The following is a 27,284-nucleotide window of genomic DNA, read 5'->3' as shown; positions in this document are numbered from 1 at the left end:
TCTGCCCCTGGAGGAGCAAAAATAGAATTAAATCCAAGCACTGAGGAGATTATTCCAGTTTTAGAGATGACTAACAGAAAAAGCAGAATTGCTGCAGTGAATGCTGCTTAAAAATTTTCATACAAAAAAAAAAATTAGTTCAGCATCACTAATAAAGCAGAAGGCCAGGTTTTACACAGTTGCCAATAAAGTTAATACTGTACTGGTGTGGCCACACTGATCTTTCCCATACATCTCATGTACTGCACAGAAGAAGACGCGGGAGGAGAGCTTCTGCTCTCAGTGCCCAGAGAGGGCAGAGGTGCTGGGGCAGTGCTAAGAAGTTGTTCAGATGGCAGATGGATACCTTCACAGGGACAGATCTGCAGGCTGTGTTTTACCAGGACTGTCGTAATGCTTAAAAAAGTTGTTTCCTATTTTCTTGGCTAAACAGATAACTGTTCTATGAAGCAAAGGGAATAGGAGACATCATTGTACTGCCCTGAGAGTAGAGGAGGGGTTGCACTTGGTGTGTTTGTGTGCATGTCTGTCTGTGGAGGAGTCCTGTATCTGCTGTATCTTCTTGCCACTTTTTTGGAGTTTCTTGGGTGTTGGGAGGCCTGATAACGGCTGCTTAGTGAGGCAGCTCTTAGTTTCAGTAACTAGAACAGCATTTGTGATGGCCTGCAATAAACTGAGCTCCTGCAACTGATCTCAGATACTGATTTTTTCAAGAGTTTGGGTATTCGAAATTTTCATCCTTTGGAAAAATCTAATTGGGAAATGCTCATATCATTGGATGCTTTGCTAAACTGAAGGGAAAATCAGAGCCTTGTCATGTTCTATGATTTTTTAATAACCATTGTATTTAAAATAGGTATTGTGTTTAATCCTCTTACAGATACAAAGATAATGCCAACTGACTATGCAAAGTATAGAAAAATTTTCGTGGATGCTCCTAAAACGTATTAGTGGTGGGTTCTTTTTGGTTTTCTAAAAACTTTTTATTGTCCTTTTACAACCAGTTGGATTTTATCTGCATAGTTTTGGTTTGGTTTGAATCCAAGAATTCTGCTTGTAGTTGTGTCAGTGTGGTATTTAACCTGAATTTAAAGGCTGAGGAAAAGCTGTGTACTGGGTCCAGCTGAAGTAGCTGGCCCAACTGGTGCCTTGCTGTATAGAAACAGAATGGTTTGGGTTTCAAGGGACCTTAAGGATAATCTACTGCAGCCCTCTCTGCTGTAAGCAGGGATATCTTCCTAGATAAGGTTGTTTAAAGCCCCATCCTACCTGGCCTTGAGCATCTCCAGAGATGGGGCATCCACAGCTTCTCTGGGAAGCCTGTTCCAGTACTGTTCTCACCAGTCTTACAGTAACGAATTCATAGTATCTAATATAAACCTACCCTCTATCAGTTTGAAGCCTTTCTGCCTTGTCCTTGTTAAAAGTTCCTCTCTCAAGGACTACATGTCCTTGTAAAAAGTCCCTCTCCAGCTTTCTTTTAGCCCTACACCCCTTTAGGTAATGGAGGGTGCTCTAAGGTCTCTCAGGAACCTTCTCCAGGCTGAAGAAACCTAACCCTTTCAGCCTATGTTCATTAGAAAGGCTCTCCAGCCCAGCTCTGATCTTGTTCCTTAGCGCTCCTCTGGACACATTCCAGCAGGTCCGCATTTTTCTTACGTTAGGGGTCTCGGAGCTGGATGCAGCACAGCAGGTAGGCTCTCATGAGAGAGTAGAGGGACAGAGTCACTTCCCTCAACCTGCTGGCGATGCTTCTTTTGATGCAGGCCAGGGTGTGGTTGGATTTCTGGGTTGCAAGGACATGTGGCTGGCTCATGCTGAGCTTCTCATCAGCCAGCATGTTCTTCTCAGGGCTGTTCTTGATCCATTCTCTGCCCAGTCTGTTTATGCTTGGGATTTCCTGCCCCAACCTAGGTGCACTTGGTGTTGTTGAACTTCATGAGGTTGGCACAGGCCCATCTCTTGAGCCTGTCAAAAGAGTCTCCTGTTTCCTTGCAGAGAGGACTCACATTTTCCTTAGTAGTCCTTTTATCACTGATGTACCTAAACAAGTTTTTCTTGTTGCCTTTGGTGTCCCTGGCCAGATTTAAATCTCTCAGAGCAGGTTAGCTTTCCTAACATGGTCCCTCATTGCTCAGACAGTCTCTATCCCTCCCAGACTACCCGTTCTTGCTTCCCTCCTCAGGCTTCCTTTCTGTGCTTCAGTTTGTCCAGGAGCTCCTTGTTCCTCTGTACTGGTATACTGTGGCCTCTGAAGGCTGTCCCTCTCTATCCAGCAAGGGTGGCTAAAAGGCTTGGGAATCAGCTCTTGAAGTGCTACAGTGTGCTGGGCAGGCATGTTAACATAATGAAGAACTTAATAACCAGCAGCTATTGTGAGCTGGTGATGACCTAAGCTGCTCCCACATGGTCCATGCATCAGTACCCCAGTTTGCACATAGTAGCCTGATTTAGATGATGCACCAGTATGGCTACAGAGTTTCCAGTTGTATTTTGGGGTGGGAAAAGGTTACTTATGCCCTTCTGTATGGGGACTATGCCTTTCTCTCTGGTGTGAAAGAAAACCATGTGCTTGTTTATCCTCCCTTTTCTAGAGAAAGCTCTTTCACTGCATTTATAGTGTTTGCCCTTTCCTTTTAAATGTTGGTCATTTATGTTTGTTTTCTTTTCTGCTTCCCCAGTGTTGAATCCTACCTTTTCTACCAACTTTACCTGACTGACTCTATTTCTCCATTGAATTCTGTTTCTGGCCTCAAAGTTATTTTCCTGTGTTTACAGGGAGAGTAGATATGTATGTAAATGGAGTTGTCTTTGCCATGGTAATATGATCTTCAAAGGCTTGGACTACAGTCACTTTGCTGCATTCTTTACATAAAATGTTTGTCTTGGCAAGTTTCTGCCAACAGAGTGCTGCAAGGGCCCAGTCCTGTTAATTGCCTTCTGCTCCCACTGAACTGGTGGGGCCTGTGTGCATAAAAAAATGGGCTTTAAATTTAGAGTTGCATGGTCCTTAGACAGCTATGTTCATGTTTTACCATTTTGCTCTTTCTTTACTGAGGTGGCACAGGCCCATCTCTTGAGCCTGTCAAAAGAGTCTCCTGTTTCCTTGCAGAGAGGACTCACATTTTCCTTAGTAGTCCTTTTATCACTGATGTACCTAAACAAGTTTTTCTTGTTGCCTTTGGTGTCCCTGGCCAGACATCTCAGGCAGGTTAGCTTTCCTAACATGGTCCCTCATTGCTCAGACAGTCTCTATCCCTCCCAGACTACCCGTTCTTGCTTCCCTCCTCAGGCTTCCTTTTTGTGCTTCAGTTTGTCCAGGAGCTCCTTGTTCCTCTGTACTGGTATACTGTGGCCTCTGAAGGCTGTCCCTCTCTATCTAGCAAGGGTGGCTAAAAGGCTTGGGAATCAGCTCTTGAAGTGCTACGGTGTGCTGGGCAGGCATGTTAACATAATGAAGAACTTAATAACCAGCAGCTCTTGTGAGCTGGTGATGACCTAAGCTGCTCCCACATGGTCCATGCATCAGTACCCCAGTTTGCACATAGTAGCCTGATTTAGATGATGCACCAGTATGGCTACAGAGTTTCCAGTTGTATTTTGGGGTGGGAAAAGGTTACTTATGCCCTTCTGTATGGGGACTATGCCTTTCTCTCTGGTGTGAAAGAAAACCATGTGCTTGTTTATCCTCCCTTTTCTAGAGAAAGCTCTTTCACTGCATTTATAGTGTTTGCCCTTTCCTTTTAAATGTTGGTCATTTATGTTTGTTTTCTTTTCTGCTTCCCCAGTGTTGAATCCTACCTTTTCTACCAACTTTACCTGACTGACTCTATTTCTCCATTGAATTCTGTTTCTGGCCTCAAAGTTATTTTCCTGTGTTTACAGGGAGAGTAGATATGTATGTAAATGGAGTTGTCTTTGCCATGGTAATATGATCTTCAAAGGCTTGGACTACAGTCACTTTGCTGCATTCTTTACATAAAATGTTTGTCTTGGCAAGTTTCTGCCAACAGAGTGCTGCAAGGGCCCAGTCCTGTTAATTGCCTTCTGCTCCCACTGAACTGGTGGGGCCTGTGTGCATAAAAAAATGGGCTTTAAAATTAGAGTTGCATGGTCCTTAGACAGCTATGTTCATGTTTTACCATTTTGCTCTTTCTTTACTGAGGTAATCTACCAAGGAAGAGACCACTGGCTCTTAACTTTTTGTGACCATTTGGTGTGTGTTAAAATACAGGAGTTCATAGCTGTGGAGGAGGGTAGCTAGGTTCCAGTCCAACATGGAAACCTGTTTTTAGGTAGTCCACAGGGAGTCCTGAGTTTGAGGCATCGCTACCTCTTTTTGTACCTGTTTTTGTCTTTGCCATTAAAGCTGGTCAGTGTGTGTTGCGGGCTAACAAAACAGGAGCTGTTGTGGGCAAGGAGGCTGCACAGGCTTAGGGAGAGGTTTGCTGGGACAGGTGATATGTAATGTCAAGAGCAAAACAGGAGAAGAGTATATCAGTACCGTGTCATCAGCTTGCACTGCAAGCCCCACCACAGCACAGAATTCTCAGTGAAGTGGACCTACACCTCAAAAGAGATCTGAGAAGTGATAAAGAAGTGAACACACAGATTATTCTACTGAAGCTTTCTCTAGCTCCTCAGTCTAAAACCTTTTCTGTGTTCTGATGCTTTCTGTGTGGAAAATAGAAAAAGGAACCTCCTGCTACTGCCCTTAGCTCCTGTCCTGGTTTTCCAGTAAGAGGTCACATATTGGGGGTTACCCAGGCTCCCAGCCCACTGCATGCTTGCTTAGAGCATGACCCCTCAAACATTGCCTGGAAAAACTGGGAGGAGGGAACAGTAGCATGAGATGGATGGAGACAGATGATTCAAAGGGTTTTTTTGTATCTGTCAGAGCTACAGTCTTACAAATACAGCAGCTTTTTATCAGAGGGTATTGACTGATATAGTCACAAGTGGTACTCTCTATTTGCCCTGGAAATGGAGAGTGAAGCCATTTCTATCTGTTGAAGTATAAACTGCTGTAACTAAGGGGGGGGGGGGGGGGGTGTTATCAAAATCCCACTTCCCAGAATCAGCTTGCCCCAGTTTTTGTTGTTTGAATGTATATGGAGTACTGGGATTTAGCCATGCGTCAAACTAGTCCAGCTGTTTAAGGTAAAAACTAGGGCTGTACAACTATTTAGAAGCTATAGTGAAATAGCACTAAAGTTGTATCAAAAGGTGTTTAAAAAATCCCCACAAAATATTGTGAAGATGCCTGCCATGTGGATAACTTAGCATTTAATTGTTGTGGGGTGTTCAGACATAGCTCTGAAACGGTTGCCTGTTTTACTCAAGTCAAGAATGCTGCAGCCAGTTGCAAGAATAGGGAGAATTTCAGCAAGGGGAGTGTGTTAATTATCCACACAAGATGATCACATTCAGTGCTGTGTTTCATGTGTTTTCATATCCCCTGAAGCAAAGCAAGAGAAGTGTTGTGCTGGGGCAATGTGCATGCATGGCTTAGAGCTGAATAGATGTAAATGGTTAAAAAGGGGTTCTCTGCTAGAGAGGAGGAGGGGAAAGTAAGTGTGCATTCCCAAAAAAGTACATTCCCAAAATAAAAAGCTTACATCATGGACCTCTTCAGTTTTCCCACACTTCTTCCCTAATTATTGTCCTGCAGGACAGCTGATCTATTTCAAACAGGAAGCTGTTTACAGATAACACTTGCAACTGTTTTGTCTGATTTGTTGAACTGTCGAAAAGAAAAAGACAACCTCTTTTCAAATTAAAAACTGTCAGACTTCTGTAAACAGCAGCAATGAGGTTCATCTGTGCAGTGTCCCTGCAGGCACAGAGCGTTTTGCAGTTCCCATTCTCTCAGCAGCCATAAGGTAAGAGACTTTTATGCTTTCACTCTGTAAAAATATGTAGAAGAAAAAGTCTGGATATTTGTTAGGGGGCTGCGTTGTGTATGGTAAAATATAATTGACAATCCCCAAACAGAAGGGGAAGGTGAAGGAAAAAAGAGCTTGCTTGAGTCTATTGGATAACATTGGACTTTTCTATAGAGAAGCACCCATGTGGGTTAGATCACTGAATGCCAGTTTAGTTTAGGGGGGGTTGTATTTAAAATGTGCAAATGCCATTGGAAGAGCTCGCCTTCCGTTTAGCAGGGAAGGATAAAACAGTTATTGAATTTTTACTTTTCCTACAATCAAAACTTATTTTACTTCATTCTTGAGTTGTAATTCCTAGTAACAGACACAGGCAGTTGTCTGTTTTCCACTTTAAAAAGTGATCTTTTAATACAGAAAACATAGCAGAGAATGAAGACTGGCATTGCAGAAGTGAAGGTCCAGTAAGGGCTGGAATTACATTGCTGGATAATTAAGAACAATCTGGGTGAAAACCAAATCATGTAGGTAGTAGTACCATGCAGAAATGCTTAGTGAGATATAAGGGGATATAAGGGTGTATAATGATACAAAATCTTGGTCCAAGTGAGCAGAAATGAGTGAGAGTAAGTCATACTTTAGTAAGCAGCAGGGCACGTGCCTGCTTTTCGGTCATGAGCTGTGAAAACTGGGATTCATAATGGACTTGCAAGTTTCCATTCTGACCTCTGTGCCTACATATGTGTAAATTTTGGTGGAGGATTGTTTTCTAGCAAAATCAAATCACTGTGGAGAATACCTAACTTTAGTTGTCCTAGAGTGAAATGGAGCAACTGGACTGGAAATACTATGACTTTGTGGATTGGTGTAAAACCAATACGTTTGATTCTTGGGTATTGAAATATTTTTAAAATGTTGCAAACGTAAAAACTGCTGCCCTATGTTTTCCTCTCTCTAGCTGAGATCTTTGTATTTCATATCTATGTGATTGTTTACATGGTCATGAACACTTAAAGCATTACAGTAATGAGAAAATATAAAACAAACACTGATTTAAAGTTGACACAATAATACTATCCCTAAAATTTTAGTATGTTACTGATGCAGCGTAAATAAGGTGTGCCAGCATTGTAGACAAGAAGTAAGACTTCCAAGTTGAGTATTCCTTTTAAAAATGTTTGGACTCTCTTTCATAAAATTCTTAGATGTATCTGTTAAAATGAAATTATTGTTTTAGTTATATATGAAAGATAATGTGTAAGTTAAATTCATAGTCAAAATAGCATTTTAAACATGACATAGTCCTACAGTCAACAGAAAAGTGCTCTGTGGAAGCAGCAGAAATCTGTGCAATTTCTAATCGTATGCTATGTTCAAGGCTATTTTTTTCTGATTATTTTGAGTGATTTTATGCTGTTTCTAAAGCTCTTTTTAGTTATCTCTAAGGCTGTCCAAAAATTCTTGAACCAGAATCCTTTTGAAGTAGGAAGACTTTTGGCAGAGTAGCTTTTTAAAGAAAAGTGTCAGTTTTCTGGGATAGTTCAGTTCTTTTGTCAAATTATTTTGGCTGAAAACCAGGAGAGTTTAGCCAAAAATATTCTCTTGGTGTCTCTTGGGAAGTGTAGTTTGTGCTTTGCACTGCATTTCACTACTGGCTGAACTTCACAGCTGAACCACACTTCCCGTAAGGCTGTGTGGTCAGGGCCTCACTATTTTAATTTCCCTTGATGAAAGGAGTGTTACAGTGTATCTTGGAAAAGTTAGTCTCATGAAAGAGGCACAGACTGGGCTCATAAAGCATCAGCTGGTTGATAACTAGTTGGCAGCTTCTTAAAATTCAGTTGTTTCCTTCTGGTTTGCATGAGCCACGGGCCATCATGGGTTTCAGCCATGAGAGTAGGAACCTTCAAGAGAGTGTCAGCAGAAGGTTTAAAGCCTTTTGTTGTTCTTGGCCATGGAAACACCTGTACAAGGGAGAGAATATTTAATAGCATTTTTAAGGCTTTGTTAAGGCTTCTGCCAACTTTTGTACTGAAAGTGTTCCATTTTATATATTTGGAATTGAAAAATGCAAGGGAGTATGGCTGGATGTTCAGATTTTTTAAGAACTCTTAAGAGGAAAGCAACCTACTAGAAGCCTGAAGCTTTAGAACAGGTGATTTTGAAAATACAGCAAGGTGTTATCTCACCCATCTAAGTGGCTCTTCAGAAAAGTCTAGTCCTGGGTCACTTGCCTATAGTTGTATAAGATATTTGTAGTCAAGAAAAGAATTGGTCTGCTTGAGCACCTCATCAGTGCACCAGTTTCTTAATTTTTCTATAGGATCCAAGGATTCTTGGCTTCTGGGACTATTTGGATGCTGTCCCCTCAAAACTTCATCAGAAGATTGGTTAGGAGGTCCATAGGGTGTCCTGGAGGCTGGGACAGAGCAGTATGACAAATGGTGAGGGATTAAAAGGTTTACATTGTTTTCCTTCTGCACTGAATCATAGAATGGTTTGTGTTGGAAGGGACTTTTGAAGATTTACGTGAATGAAACATAGACATGAATAAATAGTTTCACAGTGCTGCAAGCTGGATACCAGACTCCAAACAAAGAACTGGCTGTGCAATATGGAGTGAGTGGAGGAGAGCTAAGGGCTGAAGAAAGTGACTCACCACAGTCAGACAAGTGAGTGATGGCCATAGCAGCCATCTGAAAATTGCTTCTGAGAGGTGTTCCATAATTCTCTCTGCTGTATATGGATGAATTCACCATCTTTAGTGCCAAATGCTTCAGGAACTGGGATTCTGGAAGGTGGAAGATTACATTGAATTTGTCTGCTGAGCTTTCTTCAAACATGCAGATTTTGAAAAATGGCTCTGAGAAAAGTGTTTTCTACAGTTCTGTTTGAGAACTAGACTGCTGCTATCCAGCTGTCACATGTCACCTGCTGTCTGGGACTGCTTACCCAGGAAGTAGGAAGTCTAAATACAGCTCATTCACTGCTCCAAACCTCCACCTCCCATCTGCTGGAAAGGTGTCCTTGTAACTAACCAACATAGTAATTTGGTGTGCTTGGAGGAGACGGAATGATTTGGGATGTGTTTCCTTGATGGAAATGTGCTAGGTGGGAGGAGAGTGTGTTGTTATTCTCCTCAGGCAAGATGTTGACCATCTCTGGTCTGTGCTGGAAGAAAAGCTTAGACACCCAAGTTTTCCAGTAAAACCACAGCAACCTCCTCTTAAGGTGGCTGGATTGTTAGGAGAAGGTTTTGGATGCTTTGTTTGAACCTGGGATGAGGCCACAGAGGGATTCAGAGGTAGTTGCCAGTGTTGAACTTAAGCAGCTCTCACTGGGAGTCTTAGGGGTAAAAAATGGGGGAAAAGGATGGAGAGTGGAAAGAGAAACTGCTTTAGCTTTGGCTGTTTTTTGACTTGTAAGAATAGGGACTTGTAAGAATGAAGCTTTATCCATAGATGTGCTTAAGTTCCTGGTGCCTGTCTTTGGTCTTAGGTATGGTTCTCTCTGTGATTATTTTCTTTTTACCCTGTTTGCTACTTGCAAAATAAGCAAAAATAATAACAACAACAACAACAACATCCTTCGGACCGTACTCTAAGATTTTCTGTTTAATTTGAGTGATTTTCAGGCTTGTTGTGGACCACCCCAAAATCTCCTGTGACAGTGCTGATGATTTTAGCAAATACTGAAACTTGCTGACAGTAGGTATGCATTTGTTCATCTTTAGCGGACTCTTTAGAAATGGTCTGTGGGCCTCCAAGAGACCGTGGATGAGATGTTAAATGCCAGGGTCAGTCTGCTTTTTGGAAGGACAAAATTATAAAAGTGACTGTATAATTTTAATTTTACTTATATATAGAACTTTTTATTATCATCAGAGAAAGTTTTGTAAGAGATCTAATTTTTTCAAAGAGCTTTAAAAATTTCGATATGAAAGAACCAGCATTGTTAGATGGCGCAGTAATAATAGCCAATGAATTAAAAACACCAGACAAGAATCTAATGAAGGCCTAGCACAGGAACAGAAAAAAACCAAACCAAAACAAAACCTTATTAAATAGGAAAAGTGTCTATCAATAAGCTTTGTCAGAATGGTGTTAATAAGAAAACAGGTCTCTGGTGGCTCACAGGAGTGGAGTTATATTCAAGAAATGTTAAGGAATCAGATACTGAGAACATGTGGAAGAGCAAGAGAAGGACTGATGGTACATGCTGAGGAGACTCCAGGGTGCTGGATCTGCCAGCAGCACCTACAGTTGCACTTGCAGTGTTTCTCTCTAGCTGTGCAATGAACTTGCAGTTTAAAGCTAATTTAGAGATGAAGTGAGATGATGTAGCGATAGCCATTCTATGCTGAAAAAACTCTTTTATGGAGGTTGTCTTCCTTTGCTGTTTAGTATCTTTGTGAATTGGGTTTGTTCAGCCAGAAGAAAAGGCTTTGGGGAGACCTAATTGCAGCCTTCCAGTACCTGAAGGGAACTTACAGGAAGGATGGAAAGGGACTTTTTACAAAGGCCTCTAGTGACAGGACAGGGGGAAAGGGCTTCAAACTTAAATTAGATAGTAGAGAAATATTCTGTACTGTGAGGCACTGGAACTGGCTGCCCAGAGAAGTTGTGAATACCCCATCCCTGGAAATGTTCAAGGCAAGATTAGTGCTCTGACTAACCTGGTCTGGTGGAGGGTCCCTGCCCGTGGCAAAGAGGTTGGAACCAGATGGTCTTTAAGCTCCCTTCCAACCTAAGCCATGATATGATATATGATAATGTCAAAAACTATTGTCGTTCTCTACTTTTATGACTGGTACAAAACCTGTAGAGAGGCTTGGTGGGCAACTGGCCTCCAGCCATGGCAAACCCACCACGTCTGACAGACTGTCTCCTAAGCAACTCTGTATGTAAACATGCATTTGCCTAATTACAGTTAATGTGCAAGTGATTGCATTCACACTGTTCCTTGATTTTAGGGAAGATGACATTAAACATTGCAGCTACAGTGCTGAGTGCATGGTCTTTCTGTTATGTGTAGAACTGATGCCTCTGTATCTTTTTGGCAGCACTGAATAACTGTGGCAAGTCTTGGTTTTGTTTTCACTGTTCCTTTTCTTAAGTCAGCTGGTGGATGTTGGGATTTCAGGTCAGTTTACTCTTTAACACCACTGAAGCCTTTTATTTTATGGTAACTGCACAATCAGAACAGCAGCATTAGTTTTTGCTCCTGTCAGTGCCCTATAAATTCTGAGCAGACAAACATGGAGGTTCAAGTGATCACTGCATAGCTGTTCTGCAGCTTCTTAATTGGTGCACAGCTGCCCTCTGGTCATGTTCTAGCTGTGTGAAGGGTACATCTGCTGCTATTGCTAGAGAATTTGCTGAGTACCAAAGCAGTGGAAATGCCAGTAGTTATCACTTACTTAACACAGCTTGTTATATTATTCCCTAGAAATGTACATTATTAAAATACAGAAATCTCTCAGGGCAGTTGGTTAAATGGAAGGACTTCAATGAAAAGCTTTCTAAGGGGGTTGTCATCCTCGAGAATCTTTTGGTAGCAGAAGCATCACAGTATGCATTTAAGGGAAGTAACACCTTCTTTATATGAATTCACATAAACATCCTTGCTTGCAAGTTGTGTTCTTCACTGTCTGTCTACTTCTGAATTAATATTTCAGATTTACAAAATGAGATGAGATTGTCAAAAGCATCTCAAACTGCATGCAATCCCTTGTACTCCTCAAATTTTAAAAATATTTGTCAACCAGTGCATTGTACATGGTAAAGTATTTTGAGTGCATGTGTTGTGGCATGTGTAAGAGCTGCTCTGGGAGGTTTTGCCACTGAAAGATATTTCAGCTGTGTTCCTTTAGTCAATAGCTTTTACATTGGATCATTACTATGGCCAATGACATAGACTGATTAGTGAAAGTCTGCTGTACCATACTAGTGTAAGAATACTTTGACTTCTGAGAACTTTGTTAATGTCTAGAATTGAGTGCCTGTTTGTGTGCTTCAGCTAAGTCACATCAGACACATAAAAACCTGTTTATTTTCCCACTGCATTTTCCTTCTACAACCATTTCTGTGTCAACCATATATTTTCTATATCTGTTTTGATAAGTTCCCCTTTCTTCTGCCTTCTTTGACTTATCTGTATTTGGAAAGGTGTGTCAGAGCTCTAAGAATGAAAGGATATTGGGTAGTACTTTTGCTATCAAGATCACCTATCACTTGTCCAGTGAAGACATTGTAGAGTCATAGAATGGCCTGAATTTGAAGGGACCTTTACAATTATTTGGTTCCAATCCCCCTGCCATGGACAGGGACATCTTCCACTCGACCAGGTTGCTCAAAGCCTCATCCAATCTTGCCTTGAACATTTTTGGGATGGGGCATCCACAACTTCCCTGGCAAGAGATTCCCATGGGCCATTTTGCCAGCTTGTCCAGGTCCCTCTGGATGGCATCCCGTCCTTCAGGAGTGTCCACAGTGCACCACAGTTTGGTGTCATCTGCAAATTTGCTGAGGGTGCACTCAATCCTTTCATCCATGTTACTAATGATGATATTAATTATGTTGGTTCCAATAGAGACCCCTGAGGGACACCACTTATCACTGATGTCCATCGGGACACTGAGCTGTTGGCTACCACCCTCAAGATATGATTTTCCAGCCGCTTTCTTGTCCATCTAACACTCCACCCATCAAATCCATCTCTCTCCAATTTAGAGAGAAGATGTTGTGGGGCACCATGTCAAAGGCTTTACAGAAGAGCAGATAAATGACATCTGTAGCCCTTCCCTTGTCCACTGATGTAGTCAAATGTAGAATTACATGGGATCACGTGCAAAGTGTTAGTTGGTCTCTCAGCCTGAAAGTAAAAATAACCTTTTGTTGGAATAGCATTGACACTGCCCCAGTTCAAATGCAAGATTTTGATAATGAATGCTTGTGTACCACAGTGTTTTGTTATATTGAGGACATCACTATAAGAAATATGTCCTTGTCATTTGAGGATAACACTCTTGGATCCTTTCCATAACTCTTGGTGGCTTGCATGTTATTACAAAGTGCGTGATGTTGTTGTGTTTCCTATGTTCTGTATCTTTTGCTGGTTATTATTTTCCATTGCAGCCTAGTATTTTGCCATATCTTTCCTTTAAAAATGTTCCCACTTTCATTATGTGCTGGGTTGTTTTTTAGTTTTTGGTGCGGAGTTTTCTGTGGATTTTCTTGTAGGTTTTTTGTTTGTTTTGTTGTTGTTTGTTTGTTTAGGTTTGTTGTTTGTTTATTTGTTTGTTTTTCCTGGTAATTTAGTCCCTGGAATTCTTTCACTTATGTATCTTCCTGTTTTCTGTATGCTGCTGGCATGCAATGGCACAGTTTTGTAACACACTGAAGGCCATCTCAGCTGCTGCCAAGGGCATTCCTTTTCTTGGCTGGCATAATTTTTCACAGGAATGATGGCCATGTTATCCTTGCCAGGAACCAAGGAATTAAATCAACTGGAAAAACAACATTACAAGCAGAGGAATATCATACTGCTGGAATAGCAGCCTGTGCTAGCTGGGATCAGCTGGCTGTTGGTGACAGTACAGAGAAGGAGAGGCTAATGTGTGACTGCAGCAGGATGCTAGGCTGCTGTTAACCCTCCTGCAGACTGACTTAGCTAATTAGCAGTGATGTGACACCTCTCACCTAACTTTACATACCTGCAAGGCTGAATTAGTGATATTCAGCAATGAATAGGGACCTCCAGAGTCAATTACCAGTTCTGTTCTGTATTGGGATGAAATGAATCCCTGTCCCAAGGTGCCTTTCTCTGACTTGGCTAAACAGTTCAGGATGATTTTCTCAGACTGACCACCTATGCCAGAACACTTATATCTCCCCCAAGGGTCTGTTTAAAACTAACCTCTGCTAGCTTGAGGTCTGGACCTAAGCAGAGTTGTCCTGATAAATACGCATCTGCTAATGGCAGCTGTGCTTTGTCTTGTGCTTCACTTTTTGAGGTGTAATACTTGAAGCATTGGGAAGAACTGGGAAGCAGTTCAAGTGGCTTCCCTTTGTTCTTAGAACCTCCTTTAATTGTAGTTGTCACTTATCTAATGTGTGAGAAAAGGGGGTCAAAAGCTGTTTCTGCTCTTTCTTGTTTTTTCTCCTCAGTGAGGAGTAGGATATTGTGACAGCCAAAAGCAAACCTTTTTCCTGTCCCCTTGCCCTCTGGGGTGCTACCATTGCTCCTCTGTCCTTTTTCTGCTATTCTCCTCTGTTCAGACCTCTAATTTTTCCCTTTTGCTGTATGTCTGCTAGTAGTCTATATCCTATGACTTGTCTTTTGTTTTTATTCTTCCTTGAATCTCATAAACTGCTTTTCTTAGATTTTGTCTTCTCTCTGGATATTCCTGACCTGTCCCTGTGTTTATACATTATTAAATTGTGGGACATAAACACAGAAATCAGAAAACTCATTTTACCCAGTTTTAGTCTAGTGTCCTACCTCTAGGCCTGAGCTGGCTTTGTCATCAGGTTTCTTCTCTGCTTCCTTTCATCCTTTAATGTAGCATGCCTGAGTAGTCTAATTTCACTTGTTGTGTCCATCCAATGTGAGCCATTACTCTCTTGGGGAACTGGAGCTGTGTGCTTCAATCCTTTTAAGTTAAGGATCTTCCATAGTTGTTACTTCACACCCATTAAATCAATACTTGAATGGCATTTCTGCTGTGCAAAAGGCAGATGCCACTGCTGGCATGGCTGGGAGGATTGGATGGGGCCTTGGTAGACTTTTCTGTCTCTTCTCTACACCTCCCAGAATGGAACTGCAGGACTGGGATAACCCCCTCTCAGGGTGGGTTTGCCTTTTGAGCTTGTCCAGTGCCCTCAAGAAGACAATGGTCAGGCCCACCTAGGAAAAGTTCCAAACACCTCAAGAGTGAGAACATATTGCAAAGTGTAAGTTGAGTGAGCATAATATTGCACAGATATCCCAACTTCTGCAGCTAGTCCTAAGCCTCTGTGGATGGGAAGGGCTGAAAAGGAATGCCATAAAGCTTCATGAATAAAATTTCAAATGCGTTTGTTCATATTATGTATTTATGTACAGAAATGTTCCCTGCAGCATTCTCCTCATCATTCACCGATTCTTGGTGATTCCTTGGTGTTTTATTTCCTACAGATAGCTGTATGGGGATAGTATGCTGTTTTCATGTAAATGCTTTATAGGAGTAGGAATGAACTGAGACATTTTAGACCCCTGTTTTAGAAGAACTGATAGTCAAATTAGAATCCTGTACACTAGTTTGTTTGGTTGTTTGTGGTTGAGAATACAAAAAACTTGATCTGACATATAACATTGATGGCACCCAAAATCACAAAATATTTTGTTAAAATATAGCTGAAGGCAGAAGAGATCTTGTAATCTAGTTGAGACTTTGACTGAACCGTTGCATGAGAAATTCTGTTTAGTATTTCTAGTTGTCTCTGACCACTAATTTACATTAAAATGTACTTGAGTGTTATTTTCTACAAAAAAATCCATAGATTGTCTAAAAATCCATAGAGAACTATTGTGAAAAATTTGGCACTCAGCTCTAGTTAGAAGTTTTGAAAACTTGCCTCCTTCTGCCACTACTTCATCTCACTCTTGCTGAAGCCTTGTTTTTACACTTTCAGTTCAGATGACAGTAAGTTAATTCTAACATGAACTCATTGACTTCAGCAGAACAACATCAGGATGAAATTTGTTTTAATTTTTAAAAAACATTCTTCTTGACAAAAAATGAGACTACTATACCTACATCTGGGCATCTATGTTGACAAACCAATCATAGCTTACATCTCACAAACATTGTCTGAGGAAATGGCTCTATTGTGCCAGTATTAAGTGTACTTTGGGGAGTAACCAAGGACTTAGTATCAGTTTGCTTTTTAGGTAATGCTAGCTTCCCATCATCTTAGACTCACTCTTTTGTCCTCTGCAGAAAACCTCACTGTTCTTGAGCATCATCAGGAGCTGAAACGTGTTATGTCTCTGCTTTATGCTACTCCATGCTCCATAGATTTCACAGAGGCTTGGTAACCACAGCAGTTATGGTCCTCATTTTTGCAATTCTACAGTATTAATATTTAGGGATTTTTTCAGTCTTTCAAGTCCATTGCTTTAACCTTTAAATCAACACGTAGGATTTAACTTGAGAGCCTTGCAATGTTATGATAATGATCATCCAATGTTTAAGCAGCTTTGTAATTGATTCTGATTTTTATAGTCTAGCTAAATGGCAAATGTTTGATTACCCAAGGTAATGTGCAAGGGAACAGAGAGGACAAATGAGAAAATGCTTAGAATAAAGTAAAAGCATAGCTACACAAAACATCTGTAGGTTAGGAAGATTAATAAGGCTGTAATGGAGAAAGATGAGGTCAGTGACACAGGTTTCATCTCCAATGTGAAAGGCTTCTTCCCCAGGGAATGATCCACATCCCTTGGGCCAAGGGGTGAAATGCAGCTTGTGTCAACAGTGCTGGAGGCTTGTCCCTTTTGCTTCCCCCTGGTCTGAGGTGGGCACTGGTGGTAGCCCTGGGATTTAATTTTTTTTCGTCTCTCATCCTTTCAAGATGTTTGCAATAGCATGAGGACTGTGTCACACCCTGCTATTTTGTGGGCATGTGTTACATCTCCTAGAATTCAGCTTAGGGCCTGCAGGTGGCTTGAAGATACATGAGCTGCCAGAGAGTTCTGCCAGGGAAGTGTTGAGATGTGGATGATGAGGACTTGAAAAGTCAGGGAGTGAAAACTGTTGAAAGTTATTGCTGTGTCTGTAGTGCTGACTCAAACCAGCTTGGGAAAGTCACTCACCAAATGTGGCTGTGGCTCTGCAGATTTGTGTGTCTGTACCAGAAATATACTCAATTCAGAATATAATTCAGCTCAGATACCTGAGAATGAAGTATAATTTTAAGAATAATAGAAAAAAAAAACCCAAAAACATAGTGTGAAAACTACTCAGTGAAATAAAACCAGTTCAAAGATGAGTCCTATAGGATTATACAGAGGATTACAGTTACTCTGTAGCTATTGGCTGGCTGAGCATTAATGCCAGCAAGCATCACTTGTCTTCTGCATTTTTCATCCAGTTAGTTTCAGCTTGGCAGATCATCTGTGTTGTTTCTTCTAAGTCCAAAATAATGGCATAGAATTAGCCACTGGCACTTTTGGAGCCACTGGTAGATACAGGGACTTCATGCATGAAGCATTAGCTGGCTCAAGTGATCTCCAAGCTTTCCATCTCCCCAGAGCTGGGGGGAAGTGTGGGAACTCAATGAGTGCCAGCTGGCCTGGCTGGTCCTGCAGTGGTTTTGAGTGAGCCTGTGGGGCCTTTGGGATTCTCCAAGGACCTCTCAAGGACTTGTCATTTGAAGCTTGGCTTGAGAAACCTCTTCTCTTTTGGTGACTGAGGCAGATTTCCTAAAGCTGAGAAGTCTCAAAAGTTGTTTTGAAATTATTGTCCTGGTTACATTGATATGTTTTCATTTCTGATTGAAATCGAGGCACTTTATTGATTTTTGTTTAAGTGCTGACTTTTTCTTCTCCTATTTTTTTCCAATACATTCAGCTTTCACTAATTTAATGGCCACTGTTAATGGCCATAAATTTGACTTTGACCCTTGCATAGGCAATGAGAAAATATTCATACTTTTGTAAGTGCTGAACATGTCTAGGTTTCATCTCTGGCATTGATTTTACCAATGCTGCAGATACTCCAAATACTAGGGCCAAACCAGTGTTTGAAAAAAAACCAAACCTGGTCCTTTATCTGAGGACTAGTTTTAGTGAGATTTAGTTTTCTTAAATGACTTTATGCATCTAGGTCTGAAAGGGCATGAAAATAGGTCAGAAAGGTAAGAAATTTTCTAGGATTTTAAAGTGAAAGTGTCTGCTTTAGCACATCAAACTGTTATTTCAATCACAGAAAGAAATTTTAGCTGCAGAGGGTTTCTTTTGAAAGAAGGCAGAGATGGAGAAAGTGATACACAAAGTGCTTTTGACTTGATTTCTACTATTAATGTGTCTCTTTACTGCAACCACAGACTTTAGAGAGTTTTTGATACGCAACCTCCTCAGAGATTCCTTCTGTTAGTGGCTCTTCTCAGACCAAGGTAATTTCTCCAAGTATTCTTATGCATTTGGATGTAGTTACCTGAATGACACTAAAAAATCTTCTTTTTCTAGAACAAGTCCATTTCCTCTGTGAGTTAATATGTGGTAGGGTGGGGTTGTATCACCTCTGTTTCTGAGACATGTAACCTCAGCAGCAGACAGCAGGGAATGTGCTGAAGCTTTGTTGGAGATTTTGTTTTCCCCAGAAAATCCTTCATATGTGGCTTCATATATGAGCAGAGCCAAGATGCAGCCTTGACAGTTCTCTGCTGCTTGATGTCTGTCTCATCTCTGAGCTGTGCAGGAGTTTGCAAAGGCAGATTAATATTTAACATACCTGGAGCCTTTGATCTTTCAGTTGGAGTCTGGATACATCTACATCCTCATAAAATGCAGACAGGAAATGATGTTGCCTTTTATTCACTAATGCAGAGGCAGAAGCACCACTGTAATTTCAATTTCTTCTTCCATCTCAGGCTGTTTCATTCCACTCTCCAATTTGTCCGTCAAGAATCCTTATCACCAGTTTCATGTTGAAACTGTCTAATTTCCAGGCTTTCAGCTGGGTATCTGAACCACTTGACTTGAAAGCCTCTTTGTCTGATCTTCTGAATCCTGAAGTGTTCCCATTACATTAAAAAAGGTGGGATATCCTGCCTAGGATGTCCTGCAGGCTGGTGACCAGGTGTTCTCCTGGAAAAGGATTGTTTTGTCTAACTATCTTGTGAAGTGAACTTACTAACACTTCATATGAAGTTCAGAGTCACGCACCAAGGCAGCACAGAATCTGAAAAATATGAAAGCTAAAGCCTAAGGCGTCATCCAGGCTGAACAGCTGCAATTCTCTCAGCCTGTTTTTGTAGGAGAGGTGGTCCAGCCCTCTGATCATCTTTGTGTCCCTCCTGTGGACACATTCTAATAGATCCATGCATGGCTTTATGGTGTACCTTCTCCCCTAGCTCCTGTTCCTCATCCTTGAGCGGCAAAAGTAAATTATTCCCTGTACTCTTGAGAAGCCTCAAGTGGCAATTGCTGCAATTGTGACAAAACTTACCATGGCCTAAATATTTGAGCAGCAGTTCCACACTCTCCTAGGTATTCTTTCTGTTGGGAAAGCTTGTCTATGAACAAGCTTATGCCTGACCCGTTATAGGACTCCATGGCAGGTTGTGGAAATCCTCAGATAGCCCCTGTTCCTCTCTTGTCCCGTGGGAAAATTACCTAGGATTACCTTTTCCCCAGGGTTTCCTGCCCTACTGTAGCCCATTAGACTGTGACTGTATCAAGATCTCTTGACCCAAGAGCTCTTCCCAGCTCTAAGCACAGATATCATCTTGTAAGGTGTGGTCCTCCAGCTGCAGGTCTCTTTCCTTTGGAAAGAAACCTGGGGAAAAGATTTGGGTCTAAAGGCACTCATAGTATATACAAGTTTTTGCACCAGAGCTGGATGATCAGTAAGAACTTAGGGGTGTATTGTGGCATCCCCCTGTCCCACAATGTGGATGTAGCAACAGATGGTGTAGCAAGTGGGTTGTGAGGCACAGAAACCTGGCCTGTAACTCATGCAATGCCCTCCACACATGAAGAAGGAGACAAAGTCTGCTCCCATCAGATTCCCTTATTATGGTCTCCTAGGGGAAGCACAAACTGGGCAGTAATTCAGAGGGACAATTTATTCCCCCGTCTCCAAAATCATCTACTTGGCCTTGCTGCTAAGACATCTGTTATGCCAGTTAATACCTTCAGGCCATCCCAAAGATAACAGTTCCACTCTCCTAGATCCCCAACATGTTGAGGAATACAGACCCACATACTGGTCCCACACCTGTGCCTAATCCTACTTGGCTTATTTTTGAAGGGATCCAGGGAGTGAAAATTAATATAGCCCCGTCTTATTGCTCTAGATGTAAAATGCATATGCCCTTATGGTGGCTATAAAAGATGATAAAAAACCTGTTATGACTTTCAGCTTATTTGTGTACTACTGAGCTCTGGTTAAGGACAGGCTGGAAAAATGTATCAGAAATACATAAATAACACTTTTGTCAAAGTATTTTTACAGGCCTCCTAAATACTGGCTTTTTACCCTCCTTTCACACAAACTCAATTTCTGTTTGGTTGTTTTCTGGGACATCTCTTCACAGCATAATTTCAGGCAAGCTATTTCACTTGTCAGCTTAGACTAGGATATGTTTCAAAGGTGATTCTCTTCAGGAATTATTGAATACTCTGATTCAACTTTATTGAATGATACAGTGAAATATTACCTGCCTTCCACCCTCAATGACTTATATGAGGGCTGTTGTATCAGACAATTTGCCTGGGCACAACTCCAGTGCTCAGGTAGATGGGGAGTGAATTTTCAGGCCTTTGAGTTGGTCTCATCTGTTACTGAATTGCCTCTTTAGAGCAGTATCCACTCTAAGTGGGAACTTAGTACTGACAACCTTCAGGGCAAGGCCGGGTGGCCAAGAAGGCCAAAGACATCCTGCCCTTTATCAGCAATGGTGTGGACAGCAGGACCGGGGCAGTGATTTTCCCCTGTACTTGGCACTAGTGAGTTTACACTTCAAATTCTGTGTTCAGTTCTGGGCCCCTCACTGCAAGAAGGACATGGAGGTGCTGGACTATGTCCAGAGATGGGCAACAGAGCTGGTGAAGGGTCTAGAGGCCAAGTCCTGTGAGGAGTGGGGTTTAGCTGGGAGAAAAGGAGGTGCAGGGGAGACCTCATTGCTCTTTACAATTACTTGGGAGGAGGTTGTAGCCAGGATGGAGATGGTCTTTTTTCCCAGGTTACAAGAAATAGGACAAGAGGAAATGGCCTCAAGTTGTGCAAGAGGGAGTTTAGATTGTATATTAGGAAAAAATGACTTCATGGAAAGGGTTGTCAAGCACTGGAATAGGCTGCCCAGGGAAGTGGTTGAGTCACCATCTCTGGACATATTTCAAAGACATGTAGATGTGGCACTTGGGGACATGGCTTAGTGGCAGACTTGGAATCCTGGGTTAATGGTTGGCTGATGATCTTAGAAGTCTCTTCCATCCTAAGAAATTCTGTGATTCTCAGCCTACATGCTGCATTGTCTCCTTTCACCTTTCCAGATAGCTGCCTCCAATGAGAAATCATGCACACAGAATTGCCTATTATTAGCATTGTTTAATCTCCTTCTTGTTTAATTAAATTTCTCTGGAGCTTTATCCCATCCAATCTAACAGGAAAAAAACCTGCCAAATGTGCTGCTGCCTGTTTCATGTGTGTCTGAGGAACAAATAACCTGCTTGCAGGAGCTGCACATGTGCTTCTCATGCTGTGTGGGTTATGGCACACAAATAAATATTGTTTGTAGTGGGATGCTGCATGTGTTTAGAAGCTGTTGAAAGCCTTTGGAATTCTTATAACTGTTTATTCATTCTTTTGTTTAGGAGTCAGTGACCTGTAAGTGCTCATTATGAAGAGAGATCTGGTTTTCTTGGTGACTCTAATTAGCCTTGCCTTCCTGTCACTGCTAAGATCTGGATATCCTCAACACATTGCAGAGGAGTCCTGCTCTGTTCAGATTCTTGTTCCAGGCCTCAAAGGTAATGTGAAAGCCTACTCCATTATTCAAATATTAATCTTTTTGTTCTAACAGGCTCATTTGCATAACTGACAGTTTTAACTGAGACAAAGAAGTTGTCCTCTCAGTTGTCCTCTTATTTGCCCCTGTTTGTAGCCTCCTTAAAAATGGAGTTTTAAGGTCCATAAGGTGAAATTAAATAATTCAGAGAATGGATGCCAGTTTCCCAGATTCGCTCGTGATCATTAGTGCTTGTTACTCTTACACATTTCCTAGATGCTCTGTGTTTATACTGAGCAGTGGTACACATACCGAAAAACTGTGAAATCAGGCCCTACTTTATACCTGGAAAGGTTTTCATTTCTATTTTGCAATGTAATAGGAATTATTTTGTGTTTTCTTGTCTTTGTCTTCTTTTCATTTTTTAAAAGCTCGAATACCTCTTAGAAGAAAGCAAATATTAGTTAGGTTTTTGGCATTTCTATAGGCTTTTTTTTTTTTTTTAAGGCAACATTTTTAAAGAATATGCCCCCAAACTCTTGCCCGAAGAAGGTGGTATAATAAATTATTGATCTTTTAATAAGGAAAAATATATCTTGCATAAAAAATCAACCACTGGGAAGAATTAGCATTTTAAAGCAACAGCATCCATTATGGTTGTTGAAATCCCAGCCCTGTTTAGTCAAGAACAATAATTCCCCTTGTGGAGGCTTTGACATTTCTGTTGAAATACAACACTTTTGAACACGGGCAAATACTTTTTAACTAAGGACAAAAAAACCCCATGAAAACCACTCAGTTTATCATCAACACTAAAAAAAAAAAAAAAAAAAAAAAAAAAAACAAAAACAAAAACAAAACCAAAACAGCAGCAAAATAAGGATTGTGTAAGAACTACACAACAAACCTTTCAGTTTTTCTTGTAATTATGCCTTGTAGTGTCACAAAACCCACCTAACCACAATTGCTGCCATTAATCTTTTCTGTACAAATCTGGGCTTTCCCGAGTTGCCTGAGAGCCACAGTGTGGACTGCAGGCATTGCCTGTTCTGGTTAAGGGTGAAGCTCAGCTCTGTTCTGCAGTTGTTCACACAGCTAAACTGAGAGCCCAGCTTGGCTCGGGGTTTGGCTGGGGTGTAAACTGCCCTCTCCAGTCATTGCCCAATCTGTGTGTGGCTGCCCTCTGCTTGAGGCAAGAGAGCTGGGCTGCAGGGATGCAGGCTGTGCTTAGCCAATTTGCTTTAAGAATATGTTTATTTCTTAATATTTGTTACTGCTTTGTCTATTATTTGTTATTATTATAGATGCAGCTTTGGATGCCTGAACTCAACCAAAATCTATTCTTTACTTTTACTTTACCATTTACTTCAATAAATGGCTTTTGATCTTAATAATGTGTAGACTTTCTGCAGATTTTCTAGTTAGAGAGAACAACACTATATCCAGGCCTTCTGAGGCTTAACTAAGGCTTTTGAGTAAAGTAGTTTAATTTGTTTGGTATATTTACTGTGTAAAAGGCATAGGATACTGCTCTTATTGTGACTTACAGAGGAGAACACAACTGAGTTAAATATATGCTGTCCAAATTTGCATGAAAGATCAGTCAAAGGGTCAGATTTCACAGCCCTAAGCTTTGAAAATATTTTTCATATAAAAAAACTTGACAGGATGAGTTTTGTGACTTCTTTGCATTGATTTTCTTATTTTTATAATCAGTCAAAATTAGCACCTATGATTACCATTGTAATGCAAGAGTTATTATTATGTGCAGCAGAGGTTTAAAGTGTGTAAACTGTACAGGACCCTTTGAGAGATGACAATTCTGAGCCTGGAAACCAGAGAGAGGCCTGAAAACCACTGTGTGTTAATGGCTTCACTCTGTTTCACAAGATATAACCTTGCAAAATTGAGAGAGATTGATGTACAAATTCAGTGAAGGGCAAAATGGCCTGATACAGACCTAGTTAATGTGCAATCCCTAAGAAGCTTTCAATGCTCCAACCATGCTGTCAGGGGCACTGGCTCAGAGAGGTGGTGATGAGACACTGCTGTCCCCCACTGGCACAACTCCAACCCATTTCACTGGCCAAGGCTTCCTTTAAACTGAGCACACGTGTGGCCACATGCCCAAATTTCAGCTGCCATGCAGCACGATTTGCTCACTGGAACTTTCAGATCTCCACCATCTCCTCCTTCTTCCCTGGGCTGCCAGCAACATCTCCAGTGGTGGAGAAATAGAGTGCCACACTGCTGCTGGGCATGGCTCTGTCAGAATCTGGGAAGAAACAGGTACAGGGAAAAAAATGCGAGAAATTAGGGAGACCATGGGATATGTGAATGGCAGAGGATAAACACTTAGGAGGTGGTGCAAAAAGTGGAGCCCAAATGGGGTGATGAAGGAGAAAATCATCAGGGAAAAGTACACAGAAGCAGGGGAGTGTAAAGGAGGAATTTTAGAAGAACACAAAGAGATAATAAGGGAAAAAAAAGGAAGAGGAGCTCAAGAATCAGACTGAGTGGAGAGACTGGAAACTAAATAAATGCAAATGCAAAATGACACAAAATCAATTAAGATCCCACAGAGCAGAAGAGAAAGGGCATGAGATGAGAATGGAGGTGGAAATGGATGAGGAAAAAAGCTGCTGAAGACACCAAGAATAGTAAAAACACAAATGAGATTAAAGTCAGCAGTTTAGGTCTTAGGGACAGGTTTTGGTGGTTTGTGGTTTGGTGACTTTTTGTTTGGTTGGTTTTTTTTTGTTGTTTTTTTTGGGGTTTTTTTTTTGTTTTTTTTTTTTTTTTTTGGTTTTTTTTTTTTTGTTGTTTTTTGGTTTGGTTTTTTGTATGTTTGGGGTGGTTTTGTTTTGGCTTCATTTTTTAGTGGATTTTTTTTCATTGTTTTTTGTAGTAATTTTGGTGGGGTTTTTTTAGGGGAGCAGGTTTTGGTGGGTTAGTTATTTTTTTAACTCAGGAGTATAAATGTGTAAGATGAAAAGTGTTAGGGGAAAAACCATAGCTGTGAGAATGCAGACAGCAGACTGAACCATGTTTTAGAAAGCCAACAATATTAACAATAAGAAAAGTGTGCTGTGTGTGAAAAAGCAATGGATGATGAAGCCTCACTACACAGCTCACTCATATTCTTCCTAAAGTCCAGTTTCTTTTGCTAGGCACATGAAATTGAAGTTACTACTATTGTGGAGAAAAAAAATAACACAGAACAGTCCTTCAAAGCTTAAATTCTCAGCTTGCCATCTTGCTTTGTCTCCCTTCTAGAGTCCAAAGCAGGAGTTGTCTTAATAGTCTCAATGATGTTCAATACTTAAAAAATTAATGCTACATTAAAAAACCCATTTTTTTTACACCCACACTTGATGCATCTACTCACATGGGGAATATGAGTAATGGAAAGAAGTTATCACCAGACAGGAATGCTTAATAGCTCACATAGTTTGGCAGGGCTAAATTCCTTTCAGGAGTATGGGGCATCTCAGCACTGTGGAGCACTAGTAACTACATCTCACCCTGACTCTGCTGCACAGACAATGCTGCATTGTGCTGACAAAGAAAGTGCTGCTTCCTGCAGTGGGGCTGGAGCAAATATCCAGGGAGGGATGGAGAGGAGACTGAGCAAGAGGTGCAAGTGCTAAGGGACTGTGGCTGGTGGAAGAGGGCACAACAGGTCAGTCAGGTAGGGACCATAATGCACAGATCCCACCTCCTGCTCTGAAGGGACTTGGGTGTAGATCAAGGGACTGGGGACCAGAAAGGAGGCACAGGGGCGGCTTTCTTTATTTCACAAATCAAGAAGTTAAACATTATTGGTTTTTGGTGAAAAATTAAATTGATTTAAATGTCTTGGCAGAAAACTGTTTTGTTGCCCATGATACCTGCACAGGCTTTACTTCCTCAATTTTCACAATGCTCAGGGTACAAACAGCAAGAACAGGGACTTACACAAGGCTAAGCTGTGCTGTACCACTGATCAGTCCCTCTTGGCCAAGGTCTTGCTCCTCAAAACAGCTGATACAAAAAAAAAATGTTGACTGGTCTGTAGCTGGGCCTGTAATGGAGTAATCTCCTCCTGGAGAAAGTTTTTAAAACACCCACACTAAGGAATGCGGTGTCATCGTATTATAAGAATAAATGCAGGCAAGTGTAATGGCCTGGAGCAAGAGTGATCTATTTTATTGATCCCTAATGCACAGCTTTCACTCTGAAGAACGTGTAAAGCAATAGGCTGTAATAGCCTGCTCTCAGCCTCCAGAGAGCAAGGAAAAGTCATTGTCAGGATTTATCTTTGGGAAGCAAAGAACTCATAACCAGCCCTGAGGGGTGAAAGGCAATCATACAAAGCCTATTGGTCACTTGATAATAAAAATGTGACGTTCCCAAATGTGCCAAATTATAGCCTGTTTCATACTAACAATATTATTCACTGGGGGTTATGTGAAATTTGTCCTCATTAAGGTCAGAGAATGGCCTATTTTTGCATGTCTGAAGGCAGGGAAGATGGTCTGGAGCAGCCTGAAGAATGAAAATATAACAGATGGAGGGCTGAGCTCTGCTCAGAGCCACCTAGGTCTACAATAAAGAGAGATGAAAAGTGAACGGGCGGCTGCATATTTTAAATGTGCCATAGTGTGACAGGCTTTTACATGTCATCTCTGTGACTCCTCTCTGAACCACAGCTGCCAGCTATGCCAGAGATCTGGGCTTGTGGGGTGCATGACAACCATTGACTTTCCTGCTGTGCTGCTCCCATCAGCTTCCTGGAGAGCAGCTGAAGCTCACTCTCCTCCAAAGAAAAACAGTGTTGGGATATCATAAGTGCTGTGCTAACTCTGGATCTTACATACCAGCACTTCATTTTCTGTGGAAGCCATATGCCTTTCTTCTCCTTCCTCATATAAATCTAGTTTTGTCAAGGTGGCTGTATAAATAATTCTTTAACCTTCTGTTTTTCAGAGATTTTAATTTTATGTCATGGCAGACTACAGTCATAGTGTAGCTGTAGTGGGCAAAACAAACTAAGCATCCCCAAATTTTAATGAAAGGCACCAGGGGAGCAAACACCTTTTACAGAAAGTGATGTTCAAATATGCTGAATATAATGATGTACCACAAGCTTTGTGCATGTAAATACACTACATAGTGGTTCACACCTCAGAGATTTAAAAGCACAGTATTTAACTGAGGATACAAAGTAGAGAGTTAATGCTTTCATGCTTAAAAGTGGTCCTCTAATGATGGATGTAGCAGTGCCTTCTTATAGGTCTCTATAAGAAGAGGATGCTCATAAAAATGGCTTTTTTTTTTTAATTTGAGGTCATAGTTAAGCCATTTTCACTTGAGACTTAAGCATGTCCTTAGCAGAGGATTGGAAAGAGTTTGGTGAACACAGAAGTTTATGTGCTAAGCTGGGGACTGATACTGAAGCTTCTGCTTAAGTGAATTGTGCTGTTGGCTTTTTGAAGGTCAGTGATATTAGTAACATCCACAAAACTAGAGCTGTTGTATGTTGTATGAGACATCAGTAAGGTATTGCCAGGGTTTTCCAGTGTCTGCATCAATTGATGAAAAATCTATTTTCGGTCCATCAAGTAAAGCTGTTAAATCAGATCACATCTGCTTCTATTTTTTTCACTGGAGAGAATGGCATTCTTGTCACAGCTGCTAACAG

The 27,284-nt window shown here is 41.2% G+C and overlaps 1 protein-coding gene across 3 annotated transcripts in view; it reads left to right on the top strand.

The window, feature by feature from the left end:
* COLEC11 (collectin subfamily member 11) overlaps positions 1-27,284 on the top strand; it is a 46,555-nt gene that overhangs the window by 3,492 nt on the left and 15,779 nt on the right. For 2 of the 3 annotated variants that reach the window (XM_041477863.1, XM_041477861.1), the window contains exons 1-2: positions 5,668-5,882; positions 21,468-21,623. In XM_041477863.1, coding sequence (XP_041333797.1) covers positions 21,494-21,623 — 130 coding nt within the window. In that variant the 5' untranslated portion in view covers positions 5,668-5,882; positions 21,468-21,493. Of the gene's footprint in view, positions 1-5,667; positions 5,883-21,467; positions 21,624-27,284 lie in introns of those variants that run through there. The other variant, XM_041477862.1, reaches the window with a different exon arrangement.

Source organism: Pyrgilauda ruficollis, unplaced genomic scaffold (assembly GCF_017590135.1).
Source record: "Pyrgilauda ruficollis isolate IOZ18807 unplaced genomic scaffold, ASM1759013v1 scaffold42, whole genome shotgun sequence".
Classification (NCBI taxonomy): Eukaryota; Metazoa; Chordata; class Aves; order Passeriformes; family Passeridae; genus Pyrgilauda; species Pyrgilauda ruficollis.
The sequence above is the reverse complement of the archived record's forward strand: the minus strand, read 5'-3'. Positions and strand labels throughout refer to the sequence as shown.